Here is a 27,479-nt window from a genome sequence, read left to right as displayed (position 1 = left end):
GACATATATGGAGCACAAATACAAAAATATCAAGTGGAAGGCAATGGCTGTAAGACAGATACTAACAAAGAAGTGGGGGAATTTTAAAGGGACAAGCAGGATTATTTCCAGATAGGAGATCATAGAAGGCTCTTTGGAGGAGGAGGGACTGGCACTGAAACCATGGAGAATGGGGGTGATTTTGATACACACTCACAGAAGAGAGCCATAGTCAAGAGTGTAGTCTCAGGGTCAGGATGGGTCTACACTCATGAGCTGTTTGACCCTGGGCAAGGTCTCCAAGCCTCAGTTTCCTAATTTACAAAATGGGGATAATAGTAGTGCTGACCTCATTTGGTTATCACAAGGATCCAATGCGTTAATCAATGTAAAGCACTTAAAACAGCACCTGTATATGTATAACTGATTCACTTTGCTGTACACCTGAAACTAACACAACATTGTAAATCAGCTATACTCCAATAAAAATTTTTTAAAAATCTAAAAAAACCCCAAAACAAAAACAGCATCTATAACATAGTAAGGACTGAATTATTAACTCTGTAGGGGAGAAGGGTATTCTAGGTAGTGGGTACAGCTCTAGCAAAAGAAGGAAAATGAAAGAACTATTATTCTTTTGGGAAATCCCCAAATGATAGAAATACCCAGGAAACAGTGGAGAGAGAAATGGCGCTCATCATAATAGCAGCTCCCTGTGCCGCATAGTTACTCTGTGCTTAACGTTCTTCCAAGTGTTTCACGTCCTTTGTATGGTTACTCTTCCCAGCGACTCCTCAAGGGGCAGGTGCAATTATCTCCATTCTACAGGTGAGAAAACTGAGGCTGGTGGAGGCTAAGTAACTCCCATCAGGGCACTCAGTGAGTGGGCAGAAGCTTCAGACCCACCTCTGCTCGTCAGCACCAGCTCCAGTGCCCTTGCCTTCCTCGGCCCCTCCAGGCTCCGCCCCATGCCCAGTCAAACCCATGCCCCCTGCAGTGGAAGTGCAGAGTCTTAACCACCGGACCACCAGGAAAATCGCGTAGTTTCCTTTGGAAGTAAAGGAGTCAAGGATATTCTGGAAGTTCCTCTGTTCTCTAAGGAGTCTGATTTCTTTTTCTCCCTTCTCCACAAAACTTGTCTTTATTTGGCTGTCGTGTACCATTCCAGCCACCAAATGTCCCGATGACAGGAGTGCACAAGGAAGTAGAAAGCCAAGCACCCAGGTTCCTTGGTGCAAACCTGCTAGCAGGTTAAAAGGAAAAAAAAAAAAAATCAAACCAGCATGTAATAAAATCAAGGCAGAAAAACCGAGGTGATTTGGAATAAGGAAGTGACCAGAGACAAGATGTCAGTGAGAGACCCTTCCCAGGGAACAGGAGTCTAAAATCTGACCTCAGAAAGAATGGGGAAGGCTGCTTTGGGCTCCAGCTGGTAAGGTGGAATGAGGGGGTGTTCCCCAGTGACCCCAGCCTCTGGTCCTCTCTTTGTGGCATCTGGGGCATCTGACTGAGATGAAGCTTGAGGGTTGTTTTGGGGAGAGATAGAGCAGGAAGAGCGCATTTGAGGGCAGAGAGGGGAGGCAGTGAGCCACTTGCGTGACATGGCTGGCAGTTAAGGAGGACATGTTACTAAATTTCTTTTTTTCTGGGAATTTGGACTTGTTAGGAGTAGTCTTGCACTATAATCACTCATATTTTTTATTTGGTTTGGTTTTCTAGCTTGATAAAAAATACAATTGAAAAACTGCCACACATAAATAGGGCAGGGACTTACGTTTTTTTTTTTTTTGGCGGTACGCGAGCCTCTTACTGTTGTGGCCTCTCCTGTTGCAGAGCACAGGCTCCGAAGGCGCAGGCTCAGCGACCATGGCTCACGGGCCCAGCCGCTCCGCGGCACGTGGGATCCTCCTGGACCGGGGCACGAACCCATGTTCCCTGCATCGTTAGGTGGACTCTCAACCACTGCGCCACCAGGGAAGCCCGGGGATTTACACTTTTTAACCCATGTAACTAATTTCATTTACCTTTGGCAGTTCTACCATGTGCTTCTCCATCTTCTGCCATGCTACAATTAGTTTTTGAAGGACTTTGAGAGTTCTGTCCCCCTGCCTTAAAGGACACTCACGGTCACCTGCCACAGTGTCCCAAATGTCCATTATTAACCACCAGGCTCCTGATTACTGAGGGTTTGGGCTCTGAAACTAGAATGCCAGGGTTTGGAACTGAGGACTACAGTACACCAGTGAGTGACCTCGGGCAAACGACTCTCCCTCTCTGCACCTCAGTGTCTTCATCTGTAAAATGGGGATAAAAACAACACCCATTTCATTCAGGGGTATTGTGGGGATTTTACAAGCTAATATCTATGAAGCATTTAGTACAGCGCTTGGCACATAATAAACCCTCGATAAATGTTAGCTATGAGTTTGTCACCACTCTGTCATCTGAGCTTAATGGATTGCCCAGTAGAATTCTGAGGCAGTAGGAAATAGAGGTTCATTCCGTGATCTGAGCAAAGGAAACAGGGCATTCCATAACTAGGATGGTCCCAGTCTGAAGGTTTTACCACAGGCAAAATCCTCTGAACATTTAGGAGATGGCTAGAGTGTAGAGTTCCCAGAGAAGGACCAAAGACACAGGGCCAGGAAGACAGGTGAGAGGTGATTGCAGGTAACTATCCGGGGATGGGGAACGCAACCCTTGGGGTAGTCACAGGTGACTGAGCTCCTGAGGGGAGGAGACTGGAGCAAGAGGGGAGAAGTGTGGGGAGCCTGAGAGGTCGAGGTGCTCTCCTGCCAGGGGTTCTGGTTGGAGGGCACGAGGTGTGGGCTCTCCACGTCCACTCCTTCCTCAGACCTTGGGGTTTCCAAGTCCAGGCTGGGGATTGCAGACCTTACTGGGTTGGAAGCAGCCAGAGCCTTGGGGAAGTGAGGCATGCTGCCAATCATACTCGAGCTCACAGTCACCCCACTCTGTGTCATCCTTTCAGGGAAAAGCTGAATCCCAGGGGCCCTCTGTTTGCCCCAGACCTTGGTCTAATGACCAGGTTCTTCCGGCGTAGCTGTCATATCTCAGGAGTCAGCTGGTCATGGCTGGTAACTTCTTGTAATCGTTAAGACAGGAAGTGGTCAGGACCTGGAAATAGAGCAGCGCTAGGCGGTAGGAGGGCAGCGCTAGGGGGTAGGAGAGCAGGGAGGAGGCTTTTTCTGGAGGAAAGGCTCTGTGTGCCTTCTTGGGCTATGTGTGCAGAATTCCTGGACTTGGCCTGGGCTGCAGGATCCCTAGGGAAAACTTCTTTATGGACTTCCCAATTTAATGTCTTCCTTTATTCCAATAGGAATTTCTCCCACGAACATAGCAGTGCCCACTTGAAACATTTGGGGGTGTCTGGCAACCTATAGCCCCACTTATAGCAAGGGAGACAGTGGGTTGTAAAGTCTGACCGACCTGTTTCTCAATCCCTGCTTTGCCACTTACTACCTAGGTGCTCTTGAGCTAATTATCGCATTTCTCGGAGCCTCTGTTTCTTCACTTGTAAAATCAGGATTCCCATGCCTATTTCGTGCTGACTAAATAAAGTATGAAAAGATTCTTTACATAGTATTTTGTATATAAAAATTACAAAATAAACGGCAGCTAATATAACAACAACAAAGATAACTGTCCCATAACCCCACCTAACGTCAGTTCCTACCTCTGTAAAATGAGTTATTATGAGGATTAAGGGAGATGACCAATATTTGTAAAGGAGGCGGTATACAAAAAGAAGGATATATATGTTTTATATATCTTTTTTTTTTTTTTTTGCGGCACGCGGGTCTGTTACTGTTGTGCCCCTCTCGCTGCGGAACACAGGCTCCAGACGGGCAGGCTCAGCGGCCATGGCTCACAGGCCCAGCCGCTTCGCGGCACGTGGGATCTTCGCAGAACTGGGGCACGAACCCGTGTCCCCTGCATCGGCAGGCGGACGCTCAACCACTACGCCACCAGGAAAGCCCAAAGGATCTTTATTTTAAAGAAGGGAGGAAGGTGATCTCCGCGTCTTACTCTTCCGCCATCTTGAAGCTCCTCCCAGAACATGACTTACGTGAACTTTATTTCTGTCAGAACCTGTCTCGCCAAGACGTGGCTGGAAGAAACTCTGGATACGGATCAGGGGCAGAGAAGGCGCTCTCAAATCCTAGCTCTCTCCCTCAGAAGGAAATCACACTCGGGGGAAAAGAACCTGGGTAAGCAGCTCATCACAGCGAGGGGAAGTGGGGGTGAGGGGGAAGGGAGGCCATTTTCTGCCTGGAGACCTGGGGAGCTAACCCTCCCTGTTGAGGGATTGGGGAATGGATTCAGGCAGATTTGGGGGCCCATTGACTGGCCCCTGTTTCTACAGAGAAGCTGGAGTGGTGGCAGGGATCTGTGGATACTGTTGACACTGGCTGCACTGGGGACCCCTCTGAGTCCTCAGAGGCCCAGAAGAAGGCCTCCCAGCCTCATGGGGTTCTAGACTCTAGGATTCCCCCAAAGCGATGGTTCTTAACATGTGGAATCACAGACCAGTTTAAGAAGCTAGTGAAAACTAAGGACTATTTCTGTAGAAAACATATATCACACAAACTTTTGCCTATTAGAGGGGGTTCACAGATCCCTTGAAACTCATCCAAGGTCTTGGGGTGAAGAAACTCTGTCCGTGGCTTCAGAAGAGCCCTGATGCTTTAGGTGTTGGCAAGAAGAGGGGTCCATGAGCTTGGGACAATCTGGTACTTGTCCCAGCAGCACTGATTATGCCAAGAATCAGCCATGGGTTGGTACAGGGGCAGGGGACCTGACCCAGGAGCTACAGCAGAGGATGGTCAGTTTGACCAGCAAGGACCATGCCCATAGCCTATAACATCCTCCTGCCTCAATTCAGCTCACCTCAACTAGCCCAGGGGGCTACTGATAGGCAACAACTATGAAGCAGTGGGTATCTTGACTTGTAGGCAGAATGTGGGGATATACTAGGAATCCAGCATAGATGAGTTGATCCTAAGGGGGGGAAAAAAAGTTCACATTTATTGAATACTTATTGCATGCCGGTCATTGTGCTAAGTGGTTTGCATTAATTCTTTCCAGTGAACCCCGATTTTACAGATGGGGAAACTGAGGCTCAGTGCAGTTAAGCAACTTGCCAAGGGTCACTGAGCTAATGAATAGTGGGGCTAGGATTCAATTCTTGGCCACCTGACTCTTGTACAGGCAATCCTTACTTTACTCTGTCTCTCAGGAAGGCAAGGAGGGTCTGAGAAGTCTAAAATACATGTCTGGAGGGGGAATTCCCTGGTGGTTCAGTGGTTAGGACTCTGAGCTTTCACTGCCGTGGCCTGGGTTCGATCCCTGGTTGGGGAACTAAAATCCTGCAAGCCATGCGGTGCACCACACCGCCCCCCCAAACAAACAACAAACAAACATGTCTGGCGCCCAGCTGCAAGTTTGGATTCACTGAAGCAGGGCCCCAAGGAGGGTGACTGGGAACTTAGAAAGATGCCAGAGCAGGTATTTGGGTCCAGAAGCCAAGAAGCAGCTCTGTTATTAGAACGAGGCAACCATGGCTTGGGGGTTGGATGGGGAGGGTGTCTGGATTGGTCTGAGATGGGGTGGGAGCAGCCATGGGATGCCTTCTGTGGGCACAGAGCTTGAATCCAGCCTTGGCCAGGCAGTATTTTGTATGCTGAGCTGGGATGGAGAGTCCACGGGCTCTTACATTTTCTTCTCAGCAGAGAAAGGTGCTCACTTGAGGATGCACTCCCGGACAGAACTTGATTGTCTCAGGCCCAGCTGGGCTCAAGCTGTAGGAGGGCGGGGCCTGGGGCTCTTCACTACCACATCCTCAGTATGCTGAGAATCACCTGGCACACAGCAGGTGCCTAATACATACTTGTGAACGAATGTGAAATGCCAAGGCTGAGCTCATCCCTCCACAACGTTGATAAAAATCTAGGGGTACTTTCTCAGACAGCTCCCCAGAGCCCAGAAATTCCAAGCTATATCATTGTTAAGTCAGAGTGTGGGCTCTGAAAAGCCCATTTCCTTTAAGCCAAAGGAACAGCTCTATCATCTCTCTCTCTCTCTCAATGGACAGAAGAGCCACTGACAAATGTGTAGGAGGAGAAGATTCTGAGCCAATATACTTACTCTACACTCAGTCTCCTTCACTAGAAGAATGAATTTGCATTGATAGATCTACAATCGCTCCACAAATAATAACAATAATAAGAACACATTCCTCTGTGTTTTTCAGATTCCAAAGGCTTTCATATCCCTGGTTTCTAGAATCTCATAAATGTGTGTGTGTGTGTGTGTGTGTGTGTGTGTGTGTGTGTTGGGAGGGGGTAGAGTGGGTTTGGGGGTGAGGAAAAGGGCAGGGAACGGATAGTTATTTTACAGATAAGGAAAATGTGTATAGAGAGGATTTGGAGACTTTTTTTAAACAAGACGATCGTGTTTTTTTTTTAACTTTTTATTTTATATTGGAGTATAGTTGATTAACAATGTTGTATTCGTTTTAGGTATACAGCAAAGTGATTCAGTTATACATGTATCTATTCTTTTCCAAATTCTTTTCCCATTTAGGTTGTTACGTAATATTCAGCAGAGTTCTCTGTGCTATACAGTAGATCCTTGTCGGTTATCCATTTTTAATATAGCAGTGTGTACTGTCGGTCCCAAACTCCCTAACTCTCCCTTCCCCCTGGTACCCATAAGTTCATTCTCTAAGTCTATGAGTCTGTTTCTGTTTTGTAAATAAGTTCATTTGTATCATTTTTTTAGATGATATATATATATACCATATCTTCTTTATCCATTCCTCTGTTGATGGACATTTTGGTTGCTTCCATATCTTGGCTATTGTAAATAGTGCTGCAATGAACATTGGGGTGCATGTGTCCTTTTGGACCGTGTTTTTCTCCAGATATATGCCCAGGAGTGGGATTGAAGGATCATATGGTAGCTCTATTTTTAGTTTTTTAAGGAACCTCCATACTGTTCTCCACAGTGGCTGTACCAATTTACATTCCCACCAACAGTGTAGGAGGGTTCCCTTCTTGGAGACTTTTTCAAGATCACTTAACTAGTAAGAGGTGGGGCAGGGACCTGAATCCAGGGACCTTCAGACTCTTAGTACAAAGGGGAAATAAGCATGACCTTGAAGGCAAGAGGTCCAGGAAATGGCCACAAAAGTGTTTCCTCCAATTTATAGTGGTGACAATGAGGAACTGGATAAAAGTGAGGCTTCCCCAAGAGGGCAGACTATTGATGAGAGCACAGGGAAAGGATTCCTATCTTGGGGTCAGCCTGGCCAAGGTCAGTCAAGGAGCCAGATACTGTGACTCTTGCATCTTTTTTTTTTTTTTTTTTTAATTTTCCTCTTTCTACCGTCTCATCATAGACATTTATTTTTATTTTTTATTTTTTGGCCACCCTGTGCAGCTTGCGGGATCATAGTTTCCCAACCAGGGACAGACCCGGGCCCTGTCAGTGAAAGCACCAAGTCCCAACCACTGGGCCACTGGGGAACTCCTCTTGCATCCTAAATGGATCTTGGAGAAGATCTATCTGTCATGCATTGGATACCCCTCCATTGTCCTATCACCTGGGGAGTATGGTACTTGGGCAAATCACAGAATAGACACTCAGATCCCCCGACATCGTTGTTCAATTAATATTTTATTAAAATTAACTATCAAGGGCTGCTAAGAAGGCAAAAATAGGAAGAAATTCTTTTTTTTACTGAGAGCCTACTGGGGAATATAAAGATAATAAGCACTCAAGGATCTCACTGTCTACCACAGAGAGGTGATGGTGGAAGAGGTGGAGTGGAAAAAGAAATAATCACAGAACTTCTGCTTCTGACTATGACAAAGTGACTGGTATGGGACTTGCTCTTCCACAGATAACAACAATACATTTAGATAAAATATTTGAGAAACTGCTTTAGACATTGAATATGACAAAGCAGAATTATAATCCTTGAGGGAAGGGAAACACATGAGATGAGCCCTACATCTGCCGAGCTTTCTGCCTGGGGGAACTTTCTGGACCGCAGTGCAAGAAGGTGGAGCCTAATAAGTGCATGATGGTCTCACTGAGGTGAAGTGCATAGATTACAGTTCAGGGCTGCTGAGGAAGCTGTAATTTGTGGGAAAGGCTTTTAGAGAGGAGGGAGCTGAACAGAGAGGTGCCCCCAGAAATCTGCATGGGTGATCTCCATGGTCTTTGGATAAGGGATGAGCTACACATGCACATGATGAGACTCTATAAGGCTTAGCAGAGAGCAGCTGAGAGCTGACGAGAACACTACAGGTTGTACATGGCTTAGAGATGTTGGAGTTTTAGCTCAGTCAGAATGAAAAGATCTCACTAAACAACTTGGGTACTTAGGTGATACAGAAAGTCCATACCTTAGGAGTAAGGACCATGTTCTACAGTAAAAAACAAAAACACACCCTAAGACTAAGGATAAAATTTAAAATGACCAGCCCTGAAAAAGAATAAAACCAACCTGTCAAGATAACCTGCCAGTAATTTAATTGCCTAATATAACAAAACTCAATAATCTTCAAGGGAAGACAATATACACTCTGAAATGAATAATTCACAATGTTTAGTATGTAATCTAATATTACTATACATATGAAGAAGCAGGAAATTGGGACCCACCATCTTAAAAAAGCAGTAAAGTGATACATTTCCTGAGATGAGTCAGAATTAGCAGACTGAAATTTTAGAATAGTGGTTGTAAACATGTTTAAGGGCTTAAAGGAGAATATAGACATAATTATTGAAGCTATGGGGAATCTCTGCAGAGAAACTGAAACTATGAAAGACAAGCAAAGGGGAATTCTAGAACTTAAAACACAATGTCTGAAAAATTTCATGGCTAGGCTTAACAGCATATTAGAGAGTGCCAAAGAAAGGGTTTGGAAACTTAAAGAGAGATTACTATTTAACTGAAAAACAAACAAAAAAAATGATTAAAAAAACCTGGAGCCTCAGTGGCCTGTGGGACAATTTATTTTAGATAACATCTAAAATATGGGTAATTGGAGTTTCAGAAGGTAAGGAGAGGGAGAATGGGCAGAAAAAATATTGGAAGAAATAATGGCTAAGGAGTTCCTCTGTTTGGTGAAAAATAAACCACTTATGTATCCAAGAGTCTCACCAACCTCAAGCAGGATAAATATGAAGAAAACCACTTATTCATCTTACAGTCCAGCTGCTAAAAACCAAAGATAAAGAGTACATTAAAAGCAGCTAGAGTCAAACTGAGACAGTTTGAGCAACAAAATAAATCATAGTATTGGATTATAACTCATAGAATAAAATAGATGCCCATGAATTCATACTGATATAAATAAATAACTGAATTTTAAAAGCGAGGAAGAAGGGTGCAGGTCTTCCTTACTATGGAATACCAATTAATAGCTGTAGAAGGAAAAATGGAAGTGGAAAATCACTATTAACCAACCATCACACTAACGAATTGCAATCAAGAACCGTTGATGGATGCTAAAATTAGTGGGTGAAAGTATGAAGAGAAACAGGATATTTGCATAGAATTGCAGTATTATATTCTCATAAAGTATTTACTAATTACAAAGAGCAAGAGAAAAACAGTTATTTTATAGTGAAGAAACCTGGCAGACACCACCTTAACCATGTGACCAAAGTTAACACTGTAAGTAATAAGATGTATTGTCATCATGTACCCCTTGATATAATGTAATGACAAGGCACATACTTTTTGTGATATTCTTGTATAGAATGCCTCAATACAATCATGAGAAAACATCAGACAAACCCAAACTGAGGGTCATACTATACCATAACTGGCCTAATAATTGACACAAAAGTGTCAAGGTGATGAGAAGAAAAGGAAGACTGAGAAAATGTCACAGATTGAAGGAGACTAAGGAGACATGATGACAATACAATATGGGATCCTGGATTGGATCTTACACCAAAAAAAGGACGTTAGTGGAATACTGGCAAAATTCAAATATTGTGTCCAGATTAGTTAATAGTATCTTATCGATGTTAACTTCCTGTGTTCAATAATTACAATATGGTAATCCAAATGTTAATAGTAGGGGAAACACTGAAGAATAAAAGGGAACTCTAATATTTTTAAACTTTTCTGTAAGTGTAAATGATTTAAAAAAAAAAAAAGCCAGAGGGAAAAGACAAGGGAACAAGAATGTAAATGTTGGGAAATCCCTGGCAGTCCAATGGTTAGGACCCTGTGCTTTTACTGCCGAGGGCCAGGGTTCGATCCCCGGTCAGGGAACTAAGATACCAAAAGCTGCGTGTCGTGGCCAAAAATAAATAAATAAATAAATAAAATACAATAAATGATGGCTGACTTCTTATCAGAAACAGTGGAGGCCAAGATAACAGTGGGACAACATCTTTAAAGTACTGAAAGAAAAAAAAAACCCTGTTAATCTAGAAATCTCTATATAAGAAATATCACTAAAAATGAGGATGAAACAAATGAAAGTTGAGCACATCTGCTGCCAGTGAACCTTAATTACAAGATGTGCTAAAGAAAGTTCTTCAGGCTGAAGGGGTTGGAAATTTGGATGGCATGTTTTCTGGGCCAGTGCCCACCCCAAGTGGTTGGCACCAGCAGAGCTAGGCTGAGGAGACACTTAGGTGAATGGGAGACTGGTTATATATATATGGGAATTAAACACATAAGTAAATATCGAGACAGAGATGTAACCAGGCTGTGTGATCTGGATTTTGCACCAGGGCAATGGCAACACTGTTGAGATGGCTTCTGACCTAGAGGCCTTCCAGCAGCTAGGAGAGGTATATTGTCCTCAGGTCAGGAAGCCCATCTACCCACTGTGGGCTCGTTCCTCCCCTGCCTCCTTGCAAATTGCTAGTGACACTTCTGCTGATGTGTGCTATTCTTTTGGTGTATCCTAGTGTTTGGGAGGTCTGAGGAGGGAATGCCCATCTCTGCTGAGGGTGGGGCAGAAGGAAGGGGGATATCAGATAAGATTACATGGAAGAAGTGACATCTGAGATGTTTTGAAAGAGAAGTGGAATTTTCCAGGTGGAAAAAGGAAGTAAGATCAGTCAGACAGAGAGGCATGGCGTGTTCGGGAATGCTAAGTATCTTCCTGGACTAGGATGGGAGATGAGGCTGGACATCAGAGGCAGGGCCACTTTTCAGGTATCTTGTGTGTCTCAGGAGAGGGCTTAGGGAAGCCCAGGGGCAGCCTGAAAGCCTTTAGGGGAGCCCAAGAGCTGGAGAGATGTCCAAATCCTGCCTGATGCCTCAGGCCTTATTTTTTTTTTATTTTATAAATTTACTTATTCATTTATTTATTTTTGGCCGTGTTGGGTCTTTGTTGCTGTGCACGGGCTTTCTCTAGTTGTGGCGACCAGGGACTACTCTTCCTTGCGGCGCATGGGCTTCTCACTGCGGTGGCTTCTCTTGTTGCGGAACACAGGCTTTAGGCGCACGGGCTTCAGTAGCTGTGGCACATGGGCTCAGTAGTTGTGGCGCACGGGCTTAGTTGCTCTGTGGCATGTGGGACCAGGGCTCGAACCCGTGTCCCCTGCACTGGCAGGCGGATTCTTAACCACTGCGCCACCAGGGAAGTCTTCAGGCCTTGTTTGTAATCATCCTTGGAGTTTCCCATCGAGGCAGCCTGAACCAGCCCCTGCCACTGGTGGCCTCCTGCTCATAGCCCTAGCATTTTGCCCCTTTGAGCCTCCTGAAGTTTCTAGTTTGGGGAGGACCCAGAGAGCAATAGGTAGGATTCGGCAGAGGCAGGAGGCCTTTGAAGAGAGATAAAGCTCCAAAGCCTGTGAGTTTGAGTGGAGGTAGTATATTGACTGTGTCTTGAAACGTTTATCAGATACTTACCCTGTGCAAGCAAGTATTTGTAGAGAAAGGCCCTTTCTGGACATCAAGTGCTTACACAGCTTGAGATGGTTTTGGTCCTGTCCTCAAGAGGTTTACAGTTTACCTGAAAACCGAACCAACCCAAGATAAAAATGAGTGAATGATAAAGGACTAAACCGGGGCCTGGCACAGAGTAGGCATTCAGCAGGTTTGTCAATTAAATGAATGTGTGAATGACCAAAACTCAAGGTACAGAGGGCAAGTGCCCACGGAATTCAGGGGAAAGAGAAAGCCGCGTGGGTGTCTCCAGGGAAAAGTGCCAGAGGCTCCTGGTTTTTCTAAGTATTCCAAGTGCCCAGCGCGCACCCTGGGACCAGGATGTCTACGGAAGATGCGACCTCGACCCCCGCCCCCCTCTCCCCGGTCCCAGTCTTGCCTTGCGTACCGGCCGGCGATCCTCGGCGGCTGAGCCGAAGTGGCGAGAAACGAGCGGCGGTTTCTCACTTCCCCTCCATGCGGTGGAGGGTCCAGAAAAGTGCCAGAGGGGAGGAAGCGCAAGTCCACGGCCCGCCCCGTTGCGTCCCACCCCCTGCGTCCCCTCCCCTTCGGCCACGGGAAAAGCGGCCGCGGGCGCCGCTGCTAACTGTGGGGCTGGAGGACGCGGCCGAGGCGGAGCGCGGCGTCCAGCGGACGAGATGCGAGCGCTGCCGCTGTGGGCCGCTGTGCTGGTGCTGGGGGCGCTGGCGGGCGTCGGCGTCGGAGGTGAGTGAGGCTCCCGCGCGGCGGGGACGCAGCCAAGTGTGCAGACTTCGAGCGGGGAAACCGGGCGGGCGGGTCCTGCGCGGCTGCGCTCCGAGTGCGCGGGGCCAGCCTGGGGCTGTCGGAGCCCGGAGCTGGGGACCTTCCGGGCCCCGCTGTGGGAAAGGCGAGAGGCTACCTAGGGATGGGTCCGCCGGGACACCGAAGCCCTTAGCCAGGTTAGGCGCCTGCTCCGGTTGGTCTCAACGTACGCGGTGAGGTGGGCGCATCTCTGAGCCCCGAGTTCAGCCCCGGCTGCGCGTATCGCAGGTGGTCCCGGCCCTCCGAAGGCCGACTGGCTCTGGAAGCCAAGGCGAGCTGGGGCTTCCCGGGGCTGTTCCCGCGCGTTGGCAGAGGGATGCGGTTGTAGCTTCTCGGATGAGAGTCTGTGCGCCCCCGGGTTTGCCGGTTACTCGACATTCCCCTTTCTCTTTGTGTACACTTTCTCCCAAGTTTCTGTTTGGTTTTTGCTTGGTGGCTCCCCGCGGGAACGATTCGGAGGAGGATGAGGGCTCTGCCTCCTACAGTGTCCCCGGGTGGCAGCGGTGCCTCTGCTTCCGGGACAAACCCAGCATCCGAAAAATCTCCCCTGTATGCGAGCTGCTACGCCAGGGGTCCCTGGAGCTGGCTTGGCTCCCTGGCTTTGTCTCTCCTGCTGCTGCACACACTATTAGCTGCCAAGGCAGTTGGCATTCGGCCTCCTTGGTGCTGCGAGGGGCAGAGCAGAGCACAGCCCAAGGGTGCTGCCCGTGATCTTTCTGGAGCCTGGGTGACCTTCCCAGGGAGAACTCTGGCTCCTGGTCCTCTGTGTTTCTCTGCAGAGGACGCACAAGTGTGCATATACCTACTTTTAGTGAAAAGAGTAGTACTCATTGTAGGGCAACTTAGTTCCTGCAGAGGATATTTTTTAAAAAGTAAGATTTATTGCTAAGGCCATTTCGAAGATAGCTATTCATAAATACTTGATGACTTCCTTCAAGACTCGTGCATGTATAAGAGATTGTGCAGGAGAGGGCAACAGCATCATTTAAAAAAAACCACTTTATTGAGGTATGATTGACGTACAAAACGCTGTATATATTTAATGTATATGACTTGAATTTGGAGATAAGTATACACTCATGAAATCATCACAATTTATGACCCATAACTTGATGAAGGAGTTAGAGATAATATATAGGGGGCTGTTTAAGTTATTACTGCTGAAGCTTCCCATGTGACAGATGCTCAAACAGGTCAGCTGATGTCTTTAGCCTGCAGTGAGCAGCTTGATGACTATGGCATGGAATTATGAATCTCCAGCATTCAGCCCTGGGAGAGGTTAGAGCCTTGGTTCAGATGCTGTCTGAATGGAGAAATCCAGAGGCAATTCAGGTGTCTCCTACGGAGATGCCTGCTTCCATGAACTTAAAACATTTTTGCTTTTTTTTTTTTTTCCACATCTACAGCTTCCTGAATTTCAGAATGGTTTCTGAATCTAATCATTATATTTTCTTACAGTTTTAGAAGTAAGTAAGGTAACACAAGATGGAGCCTAGCGTGGTGCTTGGATCAATTAGTGAAAATGAAGAGCGTATTTGTTATTTTGGTGTCTCTTTCTCCACCCCTGAGTATACCTTTCGTCGATCTGGTTTTTTTTCCAATAATACGTAGAGGATTCCACTGCATTGACATACCTAAGTTTGCATGAAATATCCGCTTGGGGATCTGTTCACAGATTCATCGTTGTGATTGGGGTGATTCCAGAAGTGGTGATAGGTCGTACTGAGCTAGCCTCAGACTCCCTCTGAGAGGCAGGATAGAGTCATATTTAAGAGCATGGGCTCTAGAGAAGACCTCCAGAGTAATAAGCCCCCCGTAAAAGCAGTTGCAATTGTCATTAAATCCCCCATCTCAGTGTTGGGGGCTGGCTTGCAGGTAACATCAGATCCCTGGGAAGCAGATGCAGGATGAGAGTTGGAGAGCTATATTGGGATACACAGTGTTGAAGGGACAGAGACAGAACTGGGTGGCGGTGGCACAGAGAGGCCACCCCAGAGTGGGAGAGTCTCATATGGGGAATAGAGAGGTTGTTGGAGCGTAGACTTGAGTTTTGGAATTTATGTGCAAAGGTGATCTTTTCAGCTTCACTCAAGAACTCTTGGGTCTTGTGGCTTCCCCAAATATGGTTCTTTTATTTTTTATATAAATTTATTAATTTAATTTGTTTATTTTTGGCTGCATTGGGTCTTCGTTGCTGCACACGAGCTTTCTGTAGTTGCAGCGAGCAGGCGCTACTCTTTGTTGTGGTGCGCGGGCTTCTTACTGCGGTGGCTTCTCGTGTTGCAAAACATGGGCTCTAGGCACAGGCTTCAGTAGTTGCAGCACGCGGGCTCAGTAGTTGTGGCTCGCAGGCTCTAGAGCACAGGCTCAGTAGTTGTAGCACACAGGCTTAGTTGCTCCGCGACATGTGGGATCTTCCCGGACCAGGGCTCGAACCCATGTCCCCTGCATTGGCAGGCGGATTCTCAACCACTGTGGCACCAGGGAAGCCCCCAAATATGGTTCTTTATTCTAATCTGAGACCTACTGAGTGACAAGTTTTGTTTGCTATCACCATCTAAATTGGTTAGTTCTGAGCTGAGGTGCTGATTTCTCCTCCTGATTTATATCCTGGAAACTCTCCAACTGAAACCCTCTGCAGGAGCCCTCAGAACCTGGAGAGACATAGGAGGAAGCCTTGTTGGCTGGGGAAGGGGACAGCTGTGATTTAAAGCCAATCAGATGTGGGTTTAATTCTTGATTTTGCCTCTTACTATCTGTCTTACTTTGGGCAAGTGACTTAATCTCTTGGGTCCTCAGTTTCCTCATCTGTAAAGTGGAGGAAATAATACTTCTATGATTGTGCCAGTTAAATGAGATGAAGGCACAAAAAAAGTTTTCAATAAATGGCATTATTCTTCCTATCCTTGGTAACTACAATGTATTGGAGGTAAGGCTGCTACTGCTTCATGCATGAATACAATCCAGGTTCCTAAATGAGACCCATGGGATCCCTTTTCCCATGCCTATGTGACAGGGGACTCCTCCTTATTTCAACCCATTCTGCATCTGTGGCTTGGCATACCTCAGCCACTCCGTCGCAATAAGAATTCACAGAAGAGTCCAAGAGGAAGAGAGGCCCATACGTTTGCTTTATTCATGAGAAAACCTTAAGTTCTGTCCCTGGGAAAAGAGGAAAGTAAAATACATTCACAGGTTTTGAGAAGAAGGACATGTCTATTTTGTTTGACACTCTATGCCCAGTGGCTGACACATAGGTGGCAAAATACGTACCTATGGAAAGGCATCTAGAGGAGATGTGCCTCACCTCGAGATACCCAATATTTGAATGTCTGTATTCATCCATACACGATCCTCAAGTGCTCCATCTGGGCATTCTGGAGGATATTAGAATACAGCCAAGCCCATGAGTTCTTTGGGCATTTGGACCTCTATACTTTTGTGCCATTTAGACCTCTGCTCTGAGGGTGCTGGAAACTCAGGGGATCCTCCGTGAAGTGTTTGCTTTTTCCCCCACCTCCTAGGAGAATATACACAGGAGGGCAGCATTCTTCTTTACCACCTTCAAAATTGTGAGTGTGAGCGGCTGAGGTCTCCTGGGCACAGCATAATTGGGGCAAGGAGGCAACAGTGACGAGGGAGAGTCTGGATATGACTCTGGAATTTCCTAGTAGAAATTCCCCCTCTACAACTGCCCACCCCACTCAGGATCTCTGGTTATCATCCCCTCCCAGCCCTAAGACTCCTTCTGCCCTTGTTGGCAGGGATAGCCAGGAAACATGCCCACAGGACCCACAACTCATGAATCAGCAGACAGATAATTAACTGGGGGAATGACTGAGCGGCTTCAGGGATCAACCATTTGGCTTGACCCACCCCCCTCTGCTGCCCACAGAGCTGGCCTGCTGCGTCACCCCATCGCCTCTTCTCTCTTCTCCTGACCCCTGGCCCTTTCTGAGTGGGACAATCATTGTGGCTGATGGAGCTCAGGTCACAAGTGGAAGTGCAGGTGGCAGCAGGGAAATGACACTGCCTGTTCTCGCTGTGTGAACTGCTGGTGTTTATTTAAATGGGAGACTCTGCAGCAAACATTTATAAAATCTGCCTTTCTCTGCATGCACACAGTATCGCCAGGAACACTCTTTTCTTTATAGTTAGTTTATTTAGGTATAATTTATGTACTGTAAAATTCATCCTTTTTAGGTGTACAGTTCTATGAATTTTTACAAATGCTCACAGTCAAGTAACCATCAGCATAATCAAGATACAGAATATTTCCATCACCCTGAAGAGTTGTCTTGAGCTCCTTGTCAACAATTTCCTTTCCCCACCTTTATTTCCTGGCAGATCTGTTTCCTGTCCCTGCAATTCTTCCTTTTACAGAATGTCATATCAATGAAATCATACAATGTGTATGTAGCCTTTCAAGTCTGGCTTTTTTTTGTTATGCGGTAAGCGGGCCTCTCCCGTTGTGGAGCACAGGCTCCGGATGCGCAGGCTCAGCGGCCGTGGCTCACGGGCCTAGCCGCTCCGCGGCATGTGGGATCTTCCCGGACCGGGGCATGAACCCGTGTCCCCTGCATCGGCAGGCGGACTCTCAACCACTGCGCCACCAGGGAAGCCCAAGTCTGGCTTTTTTCACTTAGCATAATGTGTTCGAGACTCATCCATGTTGTTGCGTATATCAGAATGCTAAGAGGTTATCCCAGGCTACTCTGTCTTCCTCAGGTTCTGAGACAGTTACCCTGAAAGCAGGGGGCTATATCTGTTAAACCCAGATCCAGCTTTCAATTTCTAAATTTTGAAATTGGACAGATGCATTTGCAGCCAGCACTTTTATTATCCTTGGTCCTAAAATCAAATGTGGTCAAATATGGTATGTCACAATCTTTGGAGCTAGAAGCTAAGTAAACTGGGGCTATTCTACCTTTTAAAATTTGGGGTAGCATCTCTGAAAAAACCAACTCACCATAAGTCTTCCCTTCTGGTTTTCTTTCATGTTCCCACAAAAAGACTTCTCTTCCTCCCTGCCAGCATTTCTTAGTTCAGTTAGTAAAGCTATTTAAACATTCACGGGGTGAATGAGGTGGTGTATGCTCATTATATGAAAGCCACATGTTGGAGAGTAAATGGCTGGTTCCCCTCTAATTCTTTTCCCCCCTAATGTTCACTATTAATTAGATGGTGTGTTCTATTCATATTTTTTGTAAAATCTTGCATATGTAATACTTCTTGCATATGCAATAATGCAAGAATTATTGCATTATGTAATAATGCAAGTAATAATTCTCATGGGTGTGTGTATTCCTTTACCTAAACTTACATATGTAATATGTATATGTAATAATTCTCATGTGTATGTCTATTCTTTTACCTAAACTTGTGTTACATTTTTCAACTTAACAAAAGCCACTTTTTTGTTCATATAGAGAAAAACCCCTCAGGATGAAAAGAACTGTGGGTCTGGAATTGAGAAGCCGATATGCAGTTCATGGCTCTACAGGCTTTTCTGTCAATTTGCTGGGTGATTTTGAACAAGTCATCTTCCCTCTGGGCCTCAGGCTCTTGGGGTCTCAAGGGCTGCAAACGGGTGAATGTGTCAAAGGCAGAGATGTTGGTTTGCTCTTGCCCTTCCCACACCACCAGCTGGAGAAGTTTTTCCTTTAGCTGATTAATAGTGTGGAAGTCCGTATAAGGATTTCTTTGGGGGGGGGGGAAAGGGAGGTCTGCAGTTAAAAACAAGCTTGGAAAACTTCGCCCTGGAAGAAAGCTCCAGAAGTTTGGCAAAAGGCACATTCAGTAGCCACTTTGAAAGTCCCTGTCGTCAACCCTAAATCTGCTTGGTGATGGGATTCTTGGGTAGAGGGAACCCAGGTCTGTGAGAACCGCTGATTCCAACCCCCTGCTTTAGCCACTGCACGTGATAAACTCCTCCAGGTTCAACCTGGGCTGGAGCCACCTGCAAGGGGCAGGTTTGACCAACTCCTTGGGAAGGTGGAAGAGGAGGGAGTGTGGTGCCTCCATTCTGGGACTCCTACAAATTGAGAATAGACCACACTCTCCTGGGAGATTCCTGAAGGCTGTGGGAGTGGGCTGGACCAAGTTACTTCTGGAGTTCCCCTTGAGCATTGGGATTCCAAGAGGTTACTGGGTTTTGGTGCTGAAGGTGCTTGCTTGTAGAGAGCCTGGCATGCCCTGGGGAGCCTACATTTAAATGAATGCAAATGTAGAGACTGAGACAGAAGAGAAGACATTTAAAATTAGCTTTAGTTTTTTTTTTTAGCTTATAAAACGAATTCAACTTTTTGTGGGGGGAAAAAGAATTCAAGGACATTCCCTGGCCATCCAGTGGTTAGGACTCAGCACTTTCACTGCAGTGGCCAAGGTTCAATCCCTGGTCAGGGAACTAATATGCCACAAGCTGCATGGCACGGCTGGAAAAAAAAAGAAAGTCAAGCAGTACAGAAATAGAATAATGTAGAAAGTACAAGTCCCTTGTAGTCTTGTACTTAAAGATAACCGCTGTTGACAGTTACTCCAGAATTTTTTTCCTGTGTATATGTCACCATATATAATGATTTATCATTATTGTTGTTTCTCAAGCAGAGTCATCCACAATAGGATCATTGTCACTTAATAATATACCGTGAGCATCTTTTTATATCAGTGCATGGCCTTCCATTACTATTTATGCCAAGAGCTGTAACTCTCGCCAGAAGGCATATTGCTATGTGGATATACCCGAATTTTCTTAACCAGTTCCCTGTTGGTCGACATTGGGATCACCCCCAATTACCTGCTACTACAGATAAAGCGGCAGGGGACATCCTTGTTCATTATTATGCACCTTTGTTCAAGTGTTTCTGCAGGCTGAATTTCTTAAACGAAAGCTGCTGGGTCGAAGGACACGAATATTTTAAATTTTAATTTTAATAGGTTTTCCAAATTGTCCTCCAAAATGGTGGGACCAGTTTGCCTTCCTACCAAGACAGACTGGAAGCAAGGGCTGGTGACAGCACCACCGCCTGCTGTTTATACCCACAAGATATGAGCCTCAGGAGGAAAAGTAGCAGAATTGGACAGTTGAATGCCAAGGAGGTCACCAAAAGGGTACTGCTGGGCTGGGCCTCAAACAGAGCTTGGTATGGACTTGCCTCTTTTCTATACTGAATGAGTCAGATGGGAGGTGGGGCCTGTGCTGATAAAATTTTCCAGAACTTGAGATGCAACATTTGAATCAAATATTAGTTAGGCCATTAGGGAGAAATGGACATGTGTGCAATATTTGAGGGTTCTTGGGCCCTGGGATGTTAGGCTTCCTAGAGTATTAGTCAGCTTGTTGATGCTTTCTGTTTGGAATATATATACTTCCAGGGCTGGCAGCAGCTTGAAAATCATCTAATCTAATACCGTTTGTTTTACAGAGAAGCACAAGGGGAGGTCCTGAGAGGTGAAGTGACCTGCCCAAGATAACACAACTAGTTTAGTGGCGTTGGTGGGGTCTAGCCCTGGGGGCTCCTGTCTCCTGGCCAGTGATTCTTCACTGTATCCTGTAGAGACCAAGGACCCTCTCTCATCTGACCCTGAGGCGGGTAGGGGTGTGTGGGGGGGATGGGCATTCCTCGTGCAGGAAGTGATTTGCGTGAAGGTAAGTAGGAAGGAAACCAGCATTTACTGAGCATCCACTATGCTATCCGTGGTTCTTTCATCTGTGTTATCTCGTTTAATCCTAACAACTCCTGAGGTAAGTATTCCGCCCATATTTGGGAGCATGGGGGAAAGGAAGGTCTCCAGTGCTTGGCTGATGTGGCTGGGTTGCACCCGTTAAATAGGAGGGAACACTTATAAGTTCTCGAATAGAGATGTGACAGAGACTCAAAGAGTCACTGGAGGGCTTCCCTGGTGGCGCAGTGGTTGAGAGTCTGCCTGCCGATGCAGGGGACTCGGGTTCGTGCCCTGGTCCGGGAAGATCCCCCATGCTGCAGAGCGGTTGGGCCCGTGAGCCATGGCCGCTGAGCCTGCGCGTCCGGGGCAAAAAAAAAAGAGTCACTGGACCTTAGAGAGAGCACCAGAGAGATGAAGGGACGTGCCTGAGGTCACACAGCCAGTGGAGCTGTAAAAGTGGTTTTAGACCTGAGGTCTCCTGTCTGCTGTCCCACCACCATGCTTCCCCCACCACATCCACTGTTACACTGTCCATCGTTTACTCCCCCTGCCCTCAGGGTGTTTTCCAGGGGCTGGGTGTTAATTTTAGATAATAACTACACAGAAGACAGGACTCTGTCCTTTTTATGCAGTGTTCAGCATAAAACATGGCGACTTAATTATCCCAGTTGGAGATGATAACAAGACATGTTCTGGCTTCGCTTACAAGGGCAGGGCCTACTGGCTGAAGAAAGGTCAGTGAAAGGGCATGGCCAGTGGTCAGTACATTTGAACTTTGTCCAAGGGGATCCACTTGCTCAGGGAGAAATCCTTCCTGTCTTTCGGTCATGTCCCTCATGCCAGTGGATCAGCAAGTCCTCAGAGAACATCTAGGGTCTAACCATGCCATGGATACCACTACCATCCAAATCCAGCCCCCTGCCATCTGCTGCCTGGATGGTTGTAATGCTTCCTAATTGGTCTCCTTCTGGTCTTGTTCCCCTACTGTCTGCCCTCCTTTCGTGGCCAGGATGATCTTCTGCTCACCTCTGCTCACAGCCCACCAGCGGCTTCCCACCACATGGAGAATGACAGCCACACTCCCTACCATGGCTACTGCTTCCCAGTATTATGGTCTCTGACTGCGTTTCCAACTGCCTCTCTATCTCTCTCCTCTTCCCTCTCTCTTCCTGCTGTTTTTTTAAGAGGCTGAGGACCATCTAGCTGCTGTGGGTTCTTTCTGGAATACTCGTCCCCTAGATCTTCCCATGACTCACTCCTTCATATCATTTTGAAACGTCACTCTGAGAGGCCTTTCTTTAAAGGAGACACCCTCCCCTTACCGATGCTTTGTCCTGCTTTATTTTCTTAGTGCCTCGGCCACTTTTTGAAATTGTACTTTTTCGCTGTGTATGTTTTGGCTTTCTGTTGAGCATGTTTGATTTTCGCTAAACTCTAAGCTCCACAAGAGTAAGGGGGTTGTTTATTTCATCAGTGTGTCTCCAGTACTTAGCAGAGTGCCAGACACAGGTAGGTGCTCAGTGAATATTTGTTGAGTAAGTGAGTGGATGAGTGAATGCCAACACCATTGATATATGTTAGTAGAAAAGTATAAAAGAAAAGTAAACACTTTTCTGTTATCCATAGGTGGGTTAACCATTACAAAATGGTTAGGCTGGCTTTTTTCAATCATGCAGAGTATTTCAGAGCAGTGTTTCTCAAAATCATGTCATATATGCTATGGAAATGCAAATCCATTTTGTATTATTAGCTTCTTAGGGCTGCTGTAACTGGGTGGCTTAAAACAGCAGAAATTTATTCTCTCTGGAAGCTAGAAATCTGAAATCAGGGTGTCAACAGGGCCATGCTCCCTCTGAGACGCTGGATGGACTCCTTCCTCATATCTTCCTAGCTTCTGGTGGTAGCTGGCAACTCTTGGCGTTCCTTGGCTTCCAGCTACATCACTCCGATCTCTGCCTCTGTCTTTATACGGCAACGTTCTCGCTGTCTGTCTTCACGTGGTGTTTTCTTCTTATGAGGACATCAATCATATTGGTTTAGCACCCACCCTAATGACCCCATCTTGATTACATCTGCAAAGACCTTATTTCCAAATAAGATCATAGTTGTAGGTACTGGGGGTTAGGACTTCAGCATATCTTTCTGGGGGACACAGTTCAACCTGTAACACATTTTAATATTGGTCGAGGCAAATTGTACACAAACGGCTTCTGATGTTAAGTACCATATTTAGTTGGCTCTGATGCACTTTTTTTTTTTAAACATTTGAAAATCCCTGAAATCAGCCTGCCTCCTGTACGGTAGTTTGGACTCCCTACTGCTTTGGGAGATGCTTACTGAAGCTTTCTGCTCAGAGCACAGAGGTATGTGTTACCTTGAATCCCACCTTCCTGCCTTCTTCCCCTTCCTTGGATTACTGAGCTGCTGCTGCATGTAAATGAAAGAACAAAAATAAGATAAACTTTCTTAACAACTTGTTCTAGAGAAACCACTTGTTGTATCCATAGCACCGTTAGCCTATGTTTTGTTCTTGGATGACTCACCCAGCCAGGTGACTGCAATGGAAGATCAGGCACTGCCTGAGTCACCCAGTGTCCCCATGGACCTATTTGAGAAGTCACTAGTCAAAGGTCAGTGGCGGGGCTGGAGACCCAGGCCAGAACTCCTCCCTGCAGATAGTAAGAGAGATGCCCATGGTGTTTGCGTTATGGACAGTCCTCCCTCCCACTGAACACCTCTTCCTCTGACTGAGCCCTCTCCTGGAGTCCCCTGGCCTCACTAGGGTGGCCCGTTCCTGTGTTCTGACATCCTGTCTAATTGGACAGCATATCCTCAAAATAGCTCTCATTGACGCATTATGACTTCCACTGGTTCCAACTCCCTTCCTTGTTCCCTTTTTTTCCTCCATTTTCCCCACCCTTTGTCTCTCTTCTGGTTCTGTGAATTGGGCTGATGTGTCAAACTACAGCCTTCTACTTCTACTTTCCAGGCAAAGTTCTTTGCTGGTCTTGTCTATGTTTTCTAATTGGCCTTCTCTTCTTGGCCATCCCTCCTAGACTATATATATATATATATATATATATATATATATATATATATATATACTTATTTATTTATTTAACATCTTTATTGGGGTATAATTGCTCTACCGTGGTGCGTTAGTTTCTGCTTTATAACAAAGTGAATCAGTTATACATATACATATGTTCCCATATCTCTTCCCTCTTGCGTCTCCCTCCCTCCTACCCTCCCTATCGCACCCCTCCGGGGCCGTCACTTTTGATCCCCTTCCTTCAGCTGCTTGGGCCTCAGGATACAAACAGCAACAATAAAAACAATAGCAACCATAGCAGCAGCAGCCCTCATTGAGAACTTTCTGTCTTGCCAGCTGTTGTGCTCAGAGTGTGACAGGGATTGGTTGCTTTATAACTACACCGGGAGGACCAGGGCCAGTCCTCCTGTTGCCTCGCTGTGGCTAAGCTGTCCAAGGAAATGGGTGCTAGGGGTTGTTAATTCGTTTCAGTGACAAAGTTCTGATGAAGATCCTTGATTCTCCAGCAGAGCCGAGTCTGGGCCTCCGAGGCTGAGCAGGAACGTAGGCCTTATGAATGACTGGAAACAGAGGCCCAAACTCCTTCCACATGTTTTGGGGGAGGGGTGGCCTCGGAGCAGCGCTCGCATGGCCCAGGCGCAGAGACTTCTGATGAGTCAGTCGCTTTCAGCCACTGCATTCCGGGGAACCTGCCCTTGGTCACAGGTCTTGGTGGGGGGCATCCCAGGAAGCGGGTGGTGGGCGGGGAAATCATTGATTCTCATGAAATCAACCTGTGATTCATTAAAAAGGAGAGGTAAGGGGAGCTGGGTAACCGTGACTCCCCAGCCATGACTTCCTAAAGAACAAGTCCCAGCAGCTCATAGCATCCTCTGGGGTCAGGGACTGCCCGTTCACTGCGGGGGTGGGGGGGTAGGGGGGCGGGGGGGGGGTGGCCTGCTGTTGTTTATTTCACATCTGATAAGGCTTGCTTTTGTGGCTATGAGTCAAGGACTCATGGGGAAATGCTAATTTGAGAATGAATGGGTGGCTAAATGGATAGACTGGGAAAAGTTTTCAAAAAATAATTAGCGCCCACACCTCCCACAGCCCGCTTCTCTCTTCTGACGGTTCCTGCGATCTTGTGCGTCTCCTCTCCCTACCGAAAATCCATGTCACTTATGTCCAGAAGTACTCCCATGGATGTAGAGTCTCATGGAAACTTCAAAAGGGGATGCCTAAAATAGTGCAGGATGTGCTTCTCTCAGAACTCTTCCAATAAGGCAGTGAAAGGGGGATGAGTTCCCATCTGGCTGAGAAAAGAGCAGTTGTGAGCTAACAGCCGGCCAGGCAGCCCATGAAGGGAGAGGCCCTCTGGATGCATTGCTGGTTCTGAACATTCAGGCATTCTGAATCTGGCAGCTCTGGGAAGATTGGCTATTTTCCCTTCAATTAGAGACAGTACATGGCTGAGGGCCACCCCAGCTCAGAGGTGGCCTTGGTGCCTTAGGGCCAGGTCTGGAACCACTGCCGTAATTTCCACCTCGCAGTCCTTGTATGGCATGCTTAGGTTGGAGTCCATCAGAGGCTGGAGCCCCAGAGGTTACTCAGGGGCTCGCAGTAGCATATCACTTGAAGAATTTTAGGGTTGGGAATGGCCTTTTTTAAACTAAATTTATTTATTTATTTTTGGCTGCATTGGGTCTTTGTTGCTGCACCCGGGCTTTCTCTAGTTGTGGCGAGCAGGGGCTACTCTTCGTTGCGGTGCGCGGGCTTCTGAATGCGGTGGATTCTCTTGTTGCAGAACATGGGCTCTAGGCACGCGGGCTTCAGTAGTTGTGGCACGTGGGCTTAGTTGCTCCGCGGCATGTGGGATCTTCCTGGACCAGGGATCGAACCCATGTCCCCTGCATTAGCAGGTGGATTTTTTTTTTTTTTTTTTTGCGGTACACGGGCTTCTCACTGTTGTGGCCTCTCCCATTGCGGAGCACAGGCTCCTGACGTGCAGGCTCAGAGGCCATGGCTCACGGGCCCAGCCGCTCTGCAGTATGTGGGATCTTCCCGGACCGGGGCACAAACCCGTGTCCCCTGCATTGGCAGGCGGACTCTCAACCACTGCGCCACCAGGGAAGCCCTGGCAGGTAGATTTCTTAACCACTGTGCCACCAGGGAAGTCCTGGGAAAGGTCTTTGAAGTTAGACAGACTCAGGGCTCTGAGGAAATGTGGGGCTTCCAGAAGGCGCTTCAAGGATTCCACATATAATCTAGTGTTTTGTGGAGAACAATGAAAATTTAAATCGCCCAAGGAACAGTTTCAACCCATTTGCCTGTTTTATATTGGAATTGTATGCATAATTTGGAGAAATGAGCTCAGTTGCTTAAAAAACAAAAGCAAAACTGATCTAGTCCAATACCTCTCAATTTGCTCTAATATATATTTATTGAGCATCTCCTTTGAGCAGGGGCTGAGGCTGGGCTGGGCAGGACAGGCCTCAAAAGGCTTAAAATCTATTGAGCGGCAGTGCTGTTAAGGCAGATACATAAATAATTATAAGTTGGGAATATTGGAGTGAAGAAACTAAGGCTGAGAGGAATTAAATGACTCATCCAAGGCTATATTATTAGTGGGTGACTCAGTTAGGACCACAGTCTACTGACTGTGTGTGCACCTTTTCTGTTAGGTCACTCTGCCCTGAGATGGATACTGTTAAAGTGTAATTTTCAAAGAGTTAAAAGTATGATTCTCATACAACTATAAAATGAACATGTGTCAAAGATTTCATCCGACTTAATGAGGGAACCAATAAGATGTTGACTAGTTCAAAAGAGAATTCAAGTAAGGGAGTTATAGTCAGTCAGTCAAAGGAATGCTGAAATCAGTTACCTAACAGATTCAAAATTGGTTAATGTTCTACAAGGCAATAAACCTTAACCTTTGGGGGTTACCTTTTCTACCGGACAGAAATCATTTATGTTGCTGTTGGATAAGAATCATATATGTTGCTCTCCATTGTTGTTGGTTTTCTACAGGTCAACCTCTGTTCTTACAGAATCATAAGGTAGAAGTCAAACAAAGGTACACATCCCTGGAAAATCAGATAATCCCTAAGCATGGTGGGTCTACTAGTCAACCCTTTGCATTACCTTGAAAGGACACCCAGTACTCCCTTTGCCTATTTCCACATTTTGGATAATTTTTCTTAACAATATTTTGTGTATGTGTGTACACACGCATTTGCTGGGTGTTGTTTTTTTTTTTTTTTTCCCAGATGTTGAAAGGGAGTTCAGCCACGCTCTTATAAAAGGGACTGAGACAGCTCTGTAAGAAGTTTCAGGGACACTGGGAAAACATCCCAGTGATGAGGTTGATTTCCCCCAAATATATTTGCTGGTCTTATGAACTGGGGGCAAGGGACCACTTTAGAAAATTGGATCAAGTAATTGTCAAGATAATTGGGTCATAGTAGGAATGGATCTCCCTCATTCTGCTCTTTGCCCAGTCGTCCCTCGGGATCTGTGGGAGATTGATTCCAGGCTTCCCTGACGACCAAGGATGCTCAAGTCCCTTATAGAAATAGTTTAGTGTTTGTATATAACCTTTGCACATCCTCCTGTATTCTATAAATCATCTCTAGATTACTTACAGTACAATGTGAATGCTATGTAAATAGTTGTAAATCCAATGTAAATGCTATGTAAATAGTTGCTGGCACGTGGCAAATTCAACTTTTGCTTTTTGGAACTTTCTGGAATTTTTTTCCTGAATATTTCCAACTCGTGGTTGTTTGAATCTGCGGATGCAGAACCCACGGATATGGAGGGCTGACTGTACTGCAGAAGGCCTTCCTGGGGCACTGGAGGTTTACCTGACTGAGGCCAGGAAGGCTAAGCTGGGGGAAGGAGGGAGGTTGGGGGCTTCTGTCCAGGCAGATGTCTGGTTGGGCTTCTCAAGGCTCTTTTCATGCCTCTGGTTGTCTCTGCTCCTCCCTGCAGCTTTTTCTCTGTCCTTTGACAGTATGAAGACTGTTCACACTTGAGCGGCATTTTGTAGTGTACCCAGTGCTTCTCCTT

At 46.3% G+C, this 27,479-nt stretch overlaps 1 protein-coding gene across 1 annotated transcript in view; it reads left to right on the top strand.

The window, feature by feature from the left end:
• Window positions 1-12,567: 12,567 nt before the first annotated feature.
• The window catches only part of ITGB3 (integrin subunit beta 3), a 49,306-nt gene continuing 34,394 nt past the window's right edge, over window positions 12,568-27,479 (top strand). Inside the window, exon 1 of the mRNA XM_065897255.1 lies at window positions 12,568-12,634. Within this exon, the coding sequence (XP_065753327.1) occupies window positions 12,568-12,634 (67 nt within the window). The remainder of the gene's footprint in view (window positions 12,635-27,479) is intronic.

The sequence above is a fragment of the Phocoena phocoena genome, chromosome 19 (assembly GCF_963924675.1).
Source record: "Phocoena phocoena chromosome 19, mPhoPho1.1, whole genome shotgun sequence".
Classification (NCBI taxonomy): domain Eukaryota; kingdom Metazoa; phylum Chordata; class Mammalia; order Artiodactyla; family Phocoenidae; genus Phocoena; species Phocoena phocoena.
This window is presented reverse-complemented; position numbering and strand designations above follow the sequence as displayed.